Below are 15,337 nucleotides of genomic sequence, written 5' to 3'. Positions count from 1 at the left end.
CAGGACAAACCGTGAAAATGCCAATTGTTTCGGGAACATTTCCGGACAAATACGTTGTATCGAATAAGCGTGTGCTTCAGGCTACTATTGAACACAGATTTGCACAGGTAGGTTGTTGTTTCAATACGACTAACTTCCCGGAGCTGTTTTCAACTAGTGAAGTGCAAAGGACTGAGGTATATATTGCGGTTTGGAGAACAATAATGTCAAGAACTGACGAAACATTTTGGTTTAGTAAGGACAATTTTGCTGTACTAGTCATTCACTTCAGTGAGACATACACACAAACCAGTGGGGCCGAAAAGACCGATCAATAGGAAAATAGTATATTCGACCACAAATGCGTAACAATTTAGATCAACAGCTTTTCGATACTTTGTTGTATGGCAGTAACGAGTGGTTTTAGCTGCGATCCCTCACTGTCAGTGACCGCCACAGCAGCTACGGACCTGGAGACACCACAAGCTCGACCAAGAGCCATTTGTGATGGGATGAAAACGTACGGTACATTCTTGTCTTCACACAACAACGGGAGATGTAGGACGATTTCCAGCGGCTCTATATCTGCAGCCATCACGATAAACTCGGCTTTGCCCCGGTTCAGTGCTTTTGTTGCCTCATTTGCACCCTTTTTCAGTTGTTTATAGGAACTGGCCTGCTTGACCAATTCGATCAGTTTATTCGTCAATTCCGGGCCAGCTAGTGGATAAGCACGTGGGTTGATTCCTTCAGTCTGGAGGGAGTAAACGACACGAAATATTGATATGACCCAGAAAGGAATAAAGTAGACAAACATAAACATGACATGCGTTGCGACTCCTCGAGAAGAGACTGGAACATTACCTGATTGAAAGCGGAGCCTACCCAGCTGCATTGCACTCAAGAAATCACACCAAACCGACTTCCTGATTGAACACAAGAGCTGGATGAAACTGTGAAAAGTCACCCAAAGTACTTGTATGCGTTCAGCTGTAGCACCCTTTCGGTGCCTAGCTGCCATGCTACCCGAAGGAAGCACGAGGGCTGGGATACTGCCAGATTGCCCAAGCCTAGACAGGGGAAGTCGAGTGGCGGAGGTCGGATTCGAACCGCGGACATTCCGGTCAGTAAATTCTCGCTCTAACCACTTGGGCCATCTCTTGTATGAAATTGGAGAGCCGATTACTCATCACCTTTTGATTACTGCTAACAATGAGTACAAGCAACCCCCCCCCCCAGGAGATAGGGCGACTTAGTAGATCTCAGTAGGGTTGCTTTTGAAAGTGATTTTCCATAAGTGAATACTGTCTAACTGCGAATGAAAAATGTTCACAACTCGTCATAGGGCAGCCTCCAAAAATGTTCGTCTCGAAAAAAACGACTTCGCGACATCAGCCAACATAGATTTTATATGTAATATTACGAATGGACCGACATCTTGGATATAGACACAACTGGGTCCTGGGACAGCCTTCGCGCTCTACATCCGGCTGATGGACAACGCAAACGGGAGATTCATTGAAAGCTCGACGAAACCCCTAGTTCACGTCAGTCAGAGGGAAAGTCAGTGACTCACTGAACGGCAGTGTTTGACCAACTCACAAATGCGCCACCAAAACTCGCCAAAATGTCATTTTCATTAGCATCACACATCCGGCTAACAAATATTATGATAACTGAACAACCCTTAACCCATGAACACACGCATCCTTATCGGCATCCGAAGAGGAATGGACTTCTCATCAACCGTATAGGTTACAAGGCCATACTTAGCTCCCAATATTACTAACCAGTGATGTGAAGGATAAAAGATCATATTTAAACCCATGTAGCATTGACATCTGATGAAAAATTATTTCCCAGGGGAACTAAGATAACATGCCGTTCCTACGCCCAGTCAAGCGGCGTACCGATTGGCAGACACGCCCACTATAGATCCCAGGAACTAGACGATGAAATCTCTCACGACACAACTGAGCTCCACCCAGTAAACTATCACAAGGAAACCGAAACGTGCTCTTCTTGTTCAAGCATGATCGGAGTGTAGAGCTGATTGCATAGCGGTTGTGAAGGACCTGCCCGGTTAACTCCATCTCCAAGGTTCAATACGCACAAATCAGTCGCCCGACAATAGCACGTTTCCTATCTGTTTAGCTGGTTCCCAGCAAGTTTTATAGGACAGTGGTAAATGAAACATGGTGACCTCTCAATTAATTGGCTTTGAAAAACACGAAACTCTACGTAATAAAGCATTAAGCATTGGCGCTTTGTTCCTGTTGTGTAAATCGTTTCAAGATATTGCAATTTAGGACAACTGTTACATTTGAAAGCGGAAGGACTCAAATAAAAACGGAAAAGGGTTTCAACTATGTGACAAAATGACCAGAGACTCGTGATGCGAGGCATAGACGTTTCACTGCGTCTCATCTGAGGAACACAAATTCGGAATATGTTCTGTCCATTGGTGTTTTCGATTAGGTCGCCCTGTGCTGCACTCAGAATGACACTTTTTAAAAGACCCACTCTCTCCAATGCCAATTGCTTATTTTACAATTAAAACTCAAGACGAAGCCTTATTCAGAACGACTGACGAGTGCACTTGTAGTTTGCTTATCACGTGAGGTGAACAAGGCCGTGCAATTGAGTCGTACGCACGTAGAAGTTGCAAAATCTGCGTGATTGTTCTACTGCTCCGAGCCCAGCTTCTCGTTTTTCCTTGGATTATTACCTGAAATCATCGTCTTTTTTAACACGTGCCACACGATCAGGAGAAATTCGTGGTCATACGTGTCAATAATTGTTTTAGACGCATGAAAAAACTAGACTACCTCACCTTTTGAAATTAGAAGGATTGCTTAGCGTGGGATGTAACCTCATGAAGCAATTTTTCCAACCATACAGTTTACAAAAACGAGTGACACTAAATAGGGTTGGAAAGTTCCGTGTAAAATAGAAACTAACACTAAAAAAAACTGACGATAAAGAGGATGGACTAACCATGTGTTTACCAGATTCCGTTAAAACCTTAAGGACGACTCAGTACTGCCCAGTGGAAGTGATCCTGAAACACGACGGTTAACGCCAGGCTAAAACAAAAAACAACAACAATACACAAACCGCAAATGTACCATTGCACATACGAAATTACAGCGTCAGAAGCGGTCGATATTCACTGTGTATGAGACCCTCCTCTTGGCGAAATAATTTACTCTGGAAACTTCCGAGCCATAAAAAAACCTCCGATGAGGCTGAATAACTTAACGGCTGCATCGGGTTATTCATTCTAGTTGCCTAACAAAGAACTCAGTGAATTGGGTTATTCTCACTTTGACATTTCGGCAGCCAAGGATAATCTTGGTGTGAGTAAGATAATCAAAACCACCGGTTTCCAAACCGGTGGTTGTACTCAGCTACAGCAGACGGTGAACCAAGAAACTGATGAAATGGAGACAAAAGGAAAGAGCTAACTAGGAGGGATACGAACCCGTCAGGTAAAGAGCAAATATTCAAGGTCAAAACTTATTATCAACTGTAATTGGGAGAAGTCAGAATGGGTATGAAAAGATCCCAGGGGCGTTACACAACCGATAATGGTGGTCCAGTGATTTGGTAATTGTGTTACTGAGCCCGGGAAGTTATTGTCCGTGAAGTATTTCTATTTCTTATGGGAGTAGCGCATGAGTTGGCTTTGGTCTACTCTCCACACGTGACTCCGACTATACGGAGAGACAGCTATCCCATCCAGTTGCTTCGTCCGCCACCTCTGTTTTGGAAGACTTTTGGTTTGGTCCGTAACAACCAACTCATCAGTATCAGGTGAATTTACACATCATTTCCGTGATGCTTTGGAGCCCTGCAGATACTATCGTGCGATCATCCTTTAATCAGACTAGCAACTGGATGTCATTCAAGATTAGCGAAATATCATTGGTGCCAAAGATATTCATATATTTAACTAATACAAAGTGACCTGAAGTCGACTATGCAAGATGTGTGGCAAAAATACCAAAGCAAGATCACAATAATATCTTTGCTTGCTTAAGTCTACAACTCCAAAGCATCGCGGATCTTTTAAACACTACGTATGTTTCACAGGACTCTTGATGGTTCGCGATTGATGGGATCCACCCGGATGTGCACCATGCCAAAATAAGTCACTACGGACTAATAGTATTTCGACAGGCTCCGTTCTTAAGCAGTGCGAGAGGGGTGATTATTGGGTCAATGTTACAGCATATCAGAAGTCCGTGGAGGACCTCCAAATATAGTTGTTGCTATCAGACTCATGTGATTCATTAAGACATCAGTCGCTCAAGTAAGCCCCCAACTTTAATTCCCCTATCAGACTGGTTTTGGGGCACAGAAGGTAGGTAGTTTCCGCGATTACCAAGGCTCAATCAAAGAAACTGGGACAATTCCAGAGAAGAGCGGAGTATAAAAGGAGATCAAGAAGACTGAAAGTACTTCAGCTGGGGGTATGGGCAATCGATGGCTGATCTTTTGTAGACGTGAAAAATACCACAGCAAGCTGTAGGCGAATGTACGACAGTGAAACACCAGCTTGAGCTGAATGAGCATTGAAGGCTTAGTTCGAATCCTTACATCCCCGTCGTTGGGGGTTATTGTGAACAAATTACTAGAGGAAGCAGTTTCTCCCGAATCAGACGGGGCATTCAAAGTCAACCGGATGAGGGCAGATGGTGGTTGACACGCTTATCGAATCTTAGAAACCGTGTTACCTACATCAGAATGGTCGCCATCAGTATACGGAGGCATTAGAACTTATCAACTGCTTTCTACAGTGACTCTGACTAATAGTAAGGATAACACCAGTGTAAACCGTGGGTCCGCTGATTGTCCGTTTCCGAGTCAGTTTCTGCATTCCATTAGCTACACTTCCAGCATGTCACGAATTAAATCGGGAAAAAGCCCTACCCCCCCCCCAAGCAACTTTGTAATGGAAGTCTGGGAATAAACTGGATATTTAGAGGGCAGACAGAGGGTGCGGAGACTTTGGACTCCTTTGGACTCTCGCGGAGAAACAGTGAGTAATTCTGAAAACAGAGATGCAGATGGCTAAACGGAAAGTCACTGTGAATGTTTGTTGAGTAAAGCAACCAGGACCTGGCAATTCGTACTGGAAGATAGTTCGCTTTACTGTGCAATGAACCACGCTGTAGGTATATACGTAATTTGTAGGCAGTTTACATTCTGACACCGTCATGTCCACGCTGGAGACCAGAGGTTTTTGAAGCAACAAGGAACCTACGGAATAATATGGGAGGTCTGACGACAAAGAATAAAAAATAATAGTCCCACTGCTAGCAGCGATACCGCCTGAGGGAAGTGCGAGAGCACAGACAATCAGGTTGCTCAAGCCTACACATAAGCAGTTTGGATGCCGGGGTTCGATTCGAACCTAAACGTCCGGTCATTAAGTTTGTGTCCTAAGCAGTGAGCTACTTTAGCTCAAGACGGACGATTCTGGCACTCATTCACACGAGTGCAATTCCGCGTAGCTGGCCAAAGAGTAGGTCCAAGTGAACTTTGATTCACTTGACGCATTTAGTCTGGCTCCGGAGAACCCGAGTTCAAGTTGAATCAGTTCTTGCACGAAGAGAAACAAGATAGATCGGATTTTATGTTCCTCTTGTCACAAGACAGTAAGACGTAGTCAGGAGTACGCTCCATCACTTTTAGGTTTACAGACCTCGTCAAAATTTCGAATTCTGCTTGACAACAGGGAAGCAGGTCAAATGTTGGAGAATCAACTAGGTTTGCGGTACACTGTCTCGCTAACGCGCCAGTGGTTACCCGCAGTAAACCACGAAGGGATTTGTAACGGCTTTTCCTACATCATTTCGCTTCTCCGCGAAACAGCGATTGGCAGGCGCAACCACTTGTCTAATCGCGCTTCACCCCGTAAAGCACATTCAGAGACGCAGCGACAAACATATCGTGTTACGAGACGAATACTTGTCAGCATAGCCTGACAAGTATTACTCTGATAACCGTTAACAATGATACAATTAAATGTGGGTACTAACAGACGCAGGTACTAACGTATCATCACGGAAGACAGCAACATCAGTGTTGACTGATGCCGAACAACCATACAGTTTATCTGGTCCAACTGTACCACCCTTTCGGTGCCCAACTCCAAGGCCACTCGAAGGAAGCACGAGTGCCGAGATACTGCGAAGTTGCCTACGCCCAGACAGGAGCAGTCGGGATGCAGGGATCGAGTTCGAACCGTGGACCATCCGATCGGTAAGTTCGCGCCTTAACCAGTGAGTCGTATCGAACACACAAAGTCTATCCAATTATATTCAAAGCCTTATATTGAAAAGAGGAACGACTGGATGAGGGAGGAGACCTGGTGCCTATACCCTAGACAATCTGGAAAGAAGTTAACAACGCAAACGCTGCTGATGCCAATCGGCCGAGATTTCTTGCAGTCTCTATCCGAACGCAGGCGGGGTAAAAGTCATTCGGTTGTCGCACCCTTTCGGTGCCTAACTGCCATGCCACCCCACGGTTGCACGAAGGCTGAGATACTACCAGGTTGCCCAAGCCGAGACAGGGGAAGTCGAGAGGCAGAGGTCGGATTCGAAACACGGACCTTCCGGTCGGTAAATTCGCGCTCTAACCACTTGGGCCATCTCGCTCCAAAAGTGCGCCGACCGGGACTGGAACCCAGGTCGCAACCGTGGGAAGGTTGCATACCCCTACACCATCGGCGCGCGACGGGCGAGGGTAGGGGGGCCAATCCCGGAAGGCGTACAAAATCAACAACGTCCAAACCCTTCGCAATCTCCTTCACACAAGTTATACGCTGTCCAACTCGCAGTTTGCGCCGTTCTAAAGGAGGAACGGAAAACACTCGTAGACGGTGTTTCGGCATGTGTAGCAAATGGCTGAGCCAACGCAGTTGATGGTGTTGGATGTTTTCCGCAATCGAAGTACCCACTACGCAACCAACTACCCGTTTTCTAATTGCCTCGTTACGGAACCGTTGACGACATCCGGCACCAGTGATATATCCGAGGCATTGGTGGTCAAAAACACCAAGACGCTTCACATCATCTGTCCGAAAAGGCCACGTCTCTCAAGCATACAAGAATACAGCCCCCATCCAGTGATGTGCCTTCTTGACGCCACAAGGGATGCAAATTAGCAAACGTGCTTCAAGCCTTGGAGATGCTTGCACTAACTTCATCAGACACACTTCCATCAGAGTTAATACAACTACTGAGATATGTAAAACTCTCCACAACCTCCAGTGATTCTCATTAAATGGTAAACGGTACGTTCAGAGACTGTATATCCTGAAGCATGACCTTGAACCTTGGAGGTGTAAGGCGCATGTCGAAAGATGGTGTGTTATGGTGGTGAGTCTATTCAATAGGCCTTGTGCTTCGCCTTTGTTTTCAAAGATGAGCATGGTATAGTCCGCGCACTCCAGAAGGACAAAGTTCTCACCGGTAAAGATTTGAACACAGGTGATTTGAGGACCTTCCAGTGTTCGCTTCAGTAGTTCATCAATGACAAAGTTGAGCACGAACGGAGTGCGAACATCGGGCACCACTTTGGTAAGGAAGCTTTTGGATTGCTTACCATACACCATACACATCCAGAGGTGTGTGAATATAGGGACTAGATTATTTCCACAGACGCCAGTGGCATACTCTGTTGAGCAAGTATGGCTAACAGCACTGACCGATCGACAGAACAGGGTGCACCCTTGAAGTCAAGACACACCAAGATTGTGGGTCGTCTATACATATGGAATTGCTCCAACACCTGACGCATTGTGAAGATGTGGCCTACGCGGCTTTCATCCGGCCGAAATCCCGCTCGGTGCTCACGGATCAAGGATTCGTGTGCCGCCGTGAAACAACGAAAAAACAGACGCCACAAACCTTGCTAGGATGGGAGCAAAACTAGCACCCCCTGAGGTTACTAAACTCACTGTGGATATCTTTTTGAAAATGAGCAGTCATTGACTCATTCCAGTTGTATCGGGGAGTCCTTTTGTCCCAAATAGACCCAAATACGCTGGACAGGCCGGCTTAGGAATAATAACCTCCCATAAACAGAGCAGGTGAAAGAACTTCAGGACCAGCAGCACGATACTTGAGCATAGATATACACTCGAATACTTCGGGAGTTGAAGGGCAGTACATCTTTCCGTTGAAGGCCGGAAGTCCTGGTTTGAGGTAACAGGTAGTCCATTCAATTATCGTTCGAAGTACTATGCCAAACGGTCCAAACGTTTCCCTTTGATGTATATCAGAAAGCCATCCTTGACTCTGACAGTTGTGCTGACAAGAGGCTTCCGAGGATCAGTCGAACGAATTAAGTTGAACAATCTGCAGACGTTTCCAGCATTTTTCGCATCTACCACTTCTTCAGCCCTTCGGGTCTACCAATCTCATCGATCTGCAAGGAGACCAAACTTCACCCGGCGTCGGGTGATGGGCCGGGCTGAGTGGAGGTTGACTCCACCAAAGCCATGTTTCTATCAGACATTCCATGTTTGGACGAGACTAGCTGGGCTGTGGCGGCTCTGAGTAGCGCTTTGGATATCTGTTCCCAGTGGCCAACATAGAACCGTCCGGTAAGGAATCAGGGAGTCGGTCTTGATAGGTTTATTTGGTTTCTGGGTCCGCTAGCTTCTCAATAGACAAGCGTATGCGCGTTTTGCATTCCTACGTTGGAACCTTTCATGCACCAGCAAACTAAAATGGGGAAATTTGTTTAATAAAAGTGTGCCCTAAATTTTAAAAGCTTCTTACCGTCCCCCTCCGCTCAATGAAGGTGGTTTTCTTTGTGTCCTGAATGGAAAACTTGATTGGCGTATTCAAGCAGTCTAACGTGGGCTCCATAGTGTCTGGAAGTTTATGTAGGTAATACGGGGAAAAGGATACCGGATTATCTGACGAACAAACCCATTTCGGACTCATTCTTCTAAATGGAGTGAGAAAGATGCTTAAAGAAAGTCAGACACCTAGGTTGTTTTTGGCACCTAGCTCCGTAATAACTTCTGCTCCATTTTCAAAGAGGCATTTACCCAGTCTCCTCCATGGGTACATTCTTCGTCATCCAGAGGAAGGTGCCAGCTTCGCGGCATCGATGCTCATTTGAAGGGCGCCCATGTTGGAACCTCACTGTTTTATGTCATCCGAAAAGAGTGGACGAGGACTTGAAGGAGCATCGGAAGCGTATATTAGAAAGGGATGTCTCATGTCGGAGTCTTTGGGAACTTCAAAAAAGGCCAGTACAGAAGAGCAGGTTGATCCAATTCTCGGTCTACTTGAATAGGAAGCCTTGATGCAGAGTTAAATTGCCCCCTGAATCCAATAGGTCTACCGTTTCTGGGGTAGGGAGACGTATTGGATTGCATCAAATGCCTTCGAGAAGCTAAAATATTGCACCCGATATCACTCGTTCGTCTTTAGTCAGTGCTGAGCTGTCCATGAACACGGGCATGTTCTTCACATGAAAGCGGTTTAAAAGTAATTGTTGTATTGTGCGGTGGCCGAGCTATTGGGTTACGCCTGCACTGAGCCTGCCAGACTACGCAATAGGGAGAAGACAGAGAACTGCGGACACGGCTGTATTGCCAGGACAAAACATACAGAGCGTCTGCGTAAATATATATAGGATGACTAATTTGGCCAAATATGTTCGTTCACTTGTTCGCTCCGTACAGCCAATGGTGGTGTTCTGGTAGTGAACGCTCTCAGGCCCACTGCGCTGGTCGTGTGTTGCTAAGCCATGTTTCGTGGGAGCCGCCAACTCACCTACTTTCCGGACGTGTCGAACCGATGGTGGCCTTGGGGATACGTCACTCTCTGCACATGTGCTTTTTCTTCTGTCTGGGCGCGCCCTGACGGTAATATGTGCCGCTCGTGGGAGAGTAGCCAGTTGACAACCAAGTGATTCAATACCGGACGCGTTCAACCACCTTGTATGGTGTCAGTGAAACTAGGTCTGTAGCAGTCATCTGAGCAGTCACCAGTTTTGTAGGTCAGTGCGACAAACACTTAGTACCAAACACAGTTTTCTTCGTCGGGCGACAAACAAAACATCAGGGAGAAATGTTCAGCTAAGTTGTGCGTTTTTTCTTTAGAATCTTTGTATGCACTTCATCTGGCCATAACCGACTATCTTGTGCAAAAGTTATCGAACATCCTCCATAAAAATAACATAGGTTCTATTCGTAGTTCTAGTATGTCAAACTGGATGCGATGAAATCGCTGAGACAGAGTATAAACCTAAAAAATACTCTCCATAGACTTCGGCTACCACTGGTGGGTTCTCCGCTTTCACGCCACAAAAAGGCCGTTGGCTCGTTTCCTCGGTGGAGTCTCCTTCACTCAAATGATATTTTGTTTCCCAGACAGGAGTTGATAGTATGGCTTGCTTGCGAACCTTTTGGACAATGGTCCTATAAGTCCTCTCCACTGAGGCTGGTTCCAATTCAAGTTGAATAACCATAATCATACTTGGCTGCACTACCCCACACAATACTGGTACTCAACTGTCACGCAACCATGAGGGGGAAATGCCTTGGAAGAGTGGAAAGGGGGAAACGAAGTTCAAATCGGCAGATGAAACTGGAGTTAGCTACAGTATTCACTACATCCCACAGGAATCTGAATCATCAGTTGATTGACGAAGCGTCCTACATTGACAATAACCAAACCCAACAAGGATGGCGGCTGGCCTGTGCGATATCTTGTGAGTGCATCAATACGGTTGGTCGGATCGTCCCGTTGCCCGACCTGAGTGATCGCCGGCGCAAAATGTCCGCTAGATCTGTGTTGAGCCAGACCTTAGGGGCGTTATGGTCGCCAACTGGCGAAAGCTGACTCAAGTGGTGGCTGAACGAGAGTAGCTAAATGGTTTGCATTATGGAGAGCTCGTTTTTCGGCAAACTCCGGGGGTGAATAACGGTAAACGATGTCCAGAAGAGGGTAGGTCCGGCGTAGTGGAATTTGGGTCCACATTGGATTGCAAAGGCTGATTCTATTACCACAACCTCGTAAATAATTTCTCGTTCGTTCGCCTCATACAAATTGGATCTGCACGATAAACACCTCATTTGCGGCCGTATAGTTATACACAGTCGCTTGATGGCGTATTAGGTATCACCGATTTGTGTCGTCAACACTCGCATCACATGCATGTAGAAACCGTATAAGTCGCCGGGGGTAACATTTTAAAAAACGTTACACATTAGGCCAAGACGGAGTGCAACTGGAACAGTGAAAAACGCTGTTGCAGTGCACGTAAACCAAAGGTTATATTTGTCATTGAAATCCTACGAAGTCTTTCATGAGCTCCTCCTCCTCCCCCTCATCATCATCATCGACAGCATGACATCAGTGTTCAACACTGATGCTTGTCTACCGTACAACCATGATTTAGTTGAAAGCCTTATTGTAAAGAAAAGAGTAAAGGTGGACAGGAAAGGGACTTAGTGCTAGATTACCACAATCATTCCGAGGTGCCTACACCTCCACACATTCATTAAGGCAATCTGAATAGAAACTGACAACAAGAACGCCACTGACATCGGTTGGCAGCCATATCCTGTAGTATCTCCAACCAGGCAGTGAGGATCACGCGGTCCCCATCCTGGAAGGCGAGTAGCACCGACAGCACCCAAGCGTTTAATGATCTCCTTCATACTCCTCTGCCAAATCAAGGGTTGGCCACCTTTCTGTTTACGCCACTGAGTTGGGCATGGAAAACAACTGTCTTCGGCAAACGATGGTTCGGCATACGTAACACGTCCCAACCTACGCCGCTTCTGGTACTGGACACATTCTTCAATGGAAGTACCCGTTACACAACCGAAAACACGCTTTCTAACTGCCTCATTACGGATTCGCCGACACCAACCTACACGAGCTATAGTTCTGAGACAACGATTGTCGAACACCTGAAGACGTCTCAGGTCCGCTGCTCGAATAGGCCAAGTCTCACAGCCATACAACAAAACAGCCCGCACTGTAGCTTGATACACACGTCCCTTCAGACTCAGGGATAAACCATTCCGACGCCATAGGTGTCTCAAGTTAGCTCGTCATAGGTCCCGAAAATGAAAGAACGAAAAGTTGTGGTAATAGTGATAGGGTCTGATTCTGATCACAGAGCAGATTTCCAGGTCGTCCTCAATTACCAGACTAAGGAAGTTACTCAGAGGAGGACAGTAGTGTCTTTTGGGGAAACCGTTATAATTATGTTCTTCGTGGGTGGAAACTGTGACAGGAAAGCGCACCCGTTGGCTTCTCAACCTGAACATCTTCATGAAGTGATTTATCATGTCATGATCATCTAACGGCGACTAGTTTCCGAATGAAGACTAGAGTCACTCCTCACTGAAGAAGAAAGTTAAAGTAGGTTGAACAGCCACTACATAAGAGAAACCTGAAGAATCTACCACACGGGCACGTGGGCGAGTCCATATGGGGGAATACTAACCGCCGAATGCTTTTCAAGGTCGCCCAACTCACGGCTTTACAGGACAAAACATGACAAGGTCAAAGGCCACAAGAGCCCCATAGAAGTTTGAATCATCACCTGGTCGACGAATCGTCCTCATTGGTAATAACCAGATCCAACATGATGTCAGTTGGCCTTTGCGGTAGTTGGTGGGCGCACACTTCCCAGAAATGCGTCCTTGGTCAGCCCCAATGGAATCGTTATGCGGGACAATTGTTCAGAAACTGCACGAGGCTGGGGCGATTTTCGTCCCAAAAAACTAGCGCAAAGTCGGATGGGCCAAATGCTCCATAAAAGGATTCGGTGTCTTCTGGAAAACAGGTCCTAACAATTTTTCAAATAAAAAAGCACAAGTAACGGAAAATTAGCTGGCATTCCCTAAAATGCGGAACCACCTAAATCAGAAATCGACCAGCGAAGGATACGAAAACAAGCCGCAACACTAGACCTCTCTTCCAAAAAATGTGCTATTAACATACATGCGACATAACCGAAGGAATAAGTCAACCGCCTTGTCATCGAGTGACGGAAGCGAGGAAACCACAAATGACACAGGGGTGGTATCTGAAGTGAACAGACAAAAAAATACAGGCTTGTATTCTGACCCAGTGACCCCGTCACATCCAATGTTATCAGAACGTAACTACGAACGGCATCTGATCAGCTTGGACTAAACGGGGGGAGTACATTCATGAACGCTTGCATGGGACAAACCCCTTTAGCGCTTTGGGGTCAGAAGAGCTCCATCCAAGAATCCTGGAGGAGACGCTATTCACAGACATTTCTACCTGGCGTTTTCGTCACCTAGTCGACGAAAACAGCCTTCCTTCTACATGGAAGAAAGCAACTGTCACGCCGATGTGCAAAATGACCGAATGACTATCACCAGATAGCTACAAGATTATTATACTTGCTAGCGTACCGTGGGCATTATAATTAACCTCATTAGTGTGGTGTGTTGTATATTTCCTTCGCTTCCGTTATAACATTACGTATTTCGTCAACTGTATTAAAGTTTTTGTGTGGATACGAAGAAACACCTGAAAGTGCCTTTATAAATTCAAACAATACAAACGTTTTAAAGTTGTTTGACGTTCTCTTCTGATTTCACTCGCTCCTAAAGCAGTCATTCGCAAGTTTAATGTGCTAACTCTGGCATCAAAGCATTTCCGACTATAAGAATTTATTATATGTATGAACTGTTTAGAAGAAGACATCTGAGCAACCATGGTTGGATTACAGTATATGCGCCGGCCTGGGACAATGGAACAATTCTTATTGAGTCCGTTCCACTGAATTCTTCATTATTGTACAATTAATCTGGCGTCTTTATTTTCATTTCTGTGCCTGTTAGGTAGGAATCCACGTGGATCCCACTATACCGCACGTCTATAGGCGCTGCTGCGGCCGAGAAGCCTGGCCCGCTCGAGGTTGGCCCAAAATTCGGGACGCTTGCCGGTCCGGCATCAAGACGAGATCTGATTGGTCAATAATCTGGACCCAACAGCCAATCATGACCCAGTATTGGCCAAATCCCGGTTGCCAATGGAGCTCCAGAACGCGTCAGAAATTCCATAAAGTTATAACCGCTTACGCTATATATACGAAGCGCTGTACAACTGTTCGTGACTTCGTTTTGAGCATTAATAGACCTTGTGCACCTTTGGTGGTTGTTTTGACGTGAATGCTAGCTTGGGAGGCTCAGACCGAGAACTAAGCTGAGGAAAATACCGTTACTACACAAGCGGATATTCTAAATCAGGCAAATGTGAGATAAAAACCCGAAATGAATGTGCAACGAGTTCTTGAGATCATGAAAGCGCGTTTCCATTTTCCAGTAACTACAGGAACGCGGATGAGTTGGAAAAATGCCACTCGTTCAAAGCATTGAAAACAAACTCTGTCTAGTACTAGATGGTCCCTTTTAGAGAGGCAAATCGATGGTAACGCGTGGTTAGGTCGGTACAGGACAGAACTGAGAGATACGATATTCATTCTGAAGCAGATAGTCCTCAGTTGGTTGAATGAGTTGAGAGTATCGCCAGATGTAGCCGAATGGTTACTACAGCAATTCGATGTGAAACGTAAAAAATACTCAGTCTTCACAAAAAGAATCAAAGAAGCTACGTCAGTCACAACCACATGACCGCAGTTAGTCCGATTGACAAACAGCCATTCACAACTTCAGCACGATTCCACCGAAGCACATTCAATAACTCACGGTTCAAGCGCCCTTTATCGGTTGAAATGTGAATTTACGCGCAACGCAACTTACCACACGCAACTTATACACTTCGTTCGCCCCAAACACCGCTTTGTCCCACATTTCACGGCTTTCAACATGGCTCAAATCCAATTGACAGTACATTGTAGGCCATCCAAATGCCATATTGTCTTCCTGGACAATTTAGAGAGGAAGGGCTCATATATCACCCAAATAGATTTACACAGATAGTGTACGGCGCTGCAAAGTCGTAAATGATTCCAGCCGTATTCGTGATACCCATGTGGCCAATAATCGGAAAAAGCCACCTGAAAGGTGTGCAAATGAATGAGCGAAGGAAACTCACGTCAAAAGCGGGATTGGGGTCCAAACAAGGGAATGGGGAAATCGATGTAAATGAGGGGATACAGGCAACTGGTCGACCCTAGACCTGGTGGGTCCCTGAAACTCTACGACTGGAATGCGATCCTCATGAGTCGGCGACATCTCTCCCATGCGTGCTGTGTCTAGAACAAAGGAAACAGGGATGTGGGACATGGGTAAGACGATGATTCAGAAGATATCTCTGGAAAAGAAATTTTGATAGGCTTCCATGGAAAGACAGCCTGACCTCTTGAG

At 45.9% G+C, this 15,337-nt stretch overlaps 1 protein-coding gene across 1 annotated transcript; it reads right to left on the bottom strand.

Moving 5' to 3' along the window:
• Positions 1–316: 316 nt before the first annotated feature.
• T265_10578 (hypothetical protein) lies at positions 317–6,242 on the bottom strand (the record flags this gene model as incomplete). Its single annotated transcript, XM_009176990.1, has 2 exons — positions 317–733; positions 6,027–6,242. 2 exons carry the CDS (start codon positions 6,240–6,242, stop codon positions 353–355), a joined length of 597 nt encoding a protein of 198 aa, XP_009175254.1.
• Positions 6,243–15,337: the final 9,095 nt, after the last annotated feature.

The sequence above is a fragment of the Opisthorchis viverrini genome (genome assembly GCF_000715545.1).
Source record: "Opisthorchis viverrini unplaced genomic scaffold opera_v5_381, whole genome shotgun sequence".
Lineage (NCBI taxonomy): Eukaryota > Metazoa > Platyhelminthes > Trematoda > Opisthorchiida > Opisthorchiidae > Opisthorchis > Opisthorchis viverrini.
The sequence above is the reverse complement of the archived record's forward strand: the minus strand, read 5'-3'. Positions and strand labels throughout refer to the sequence as shown.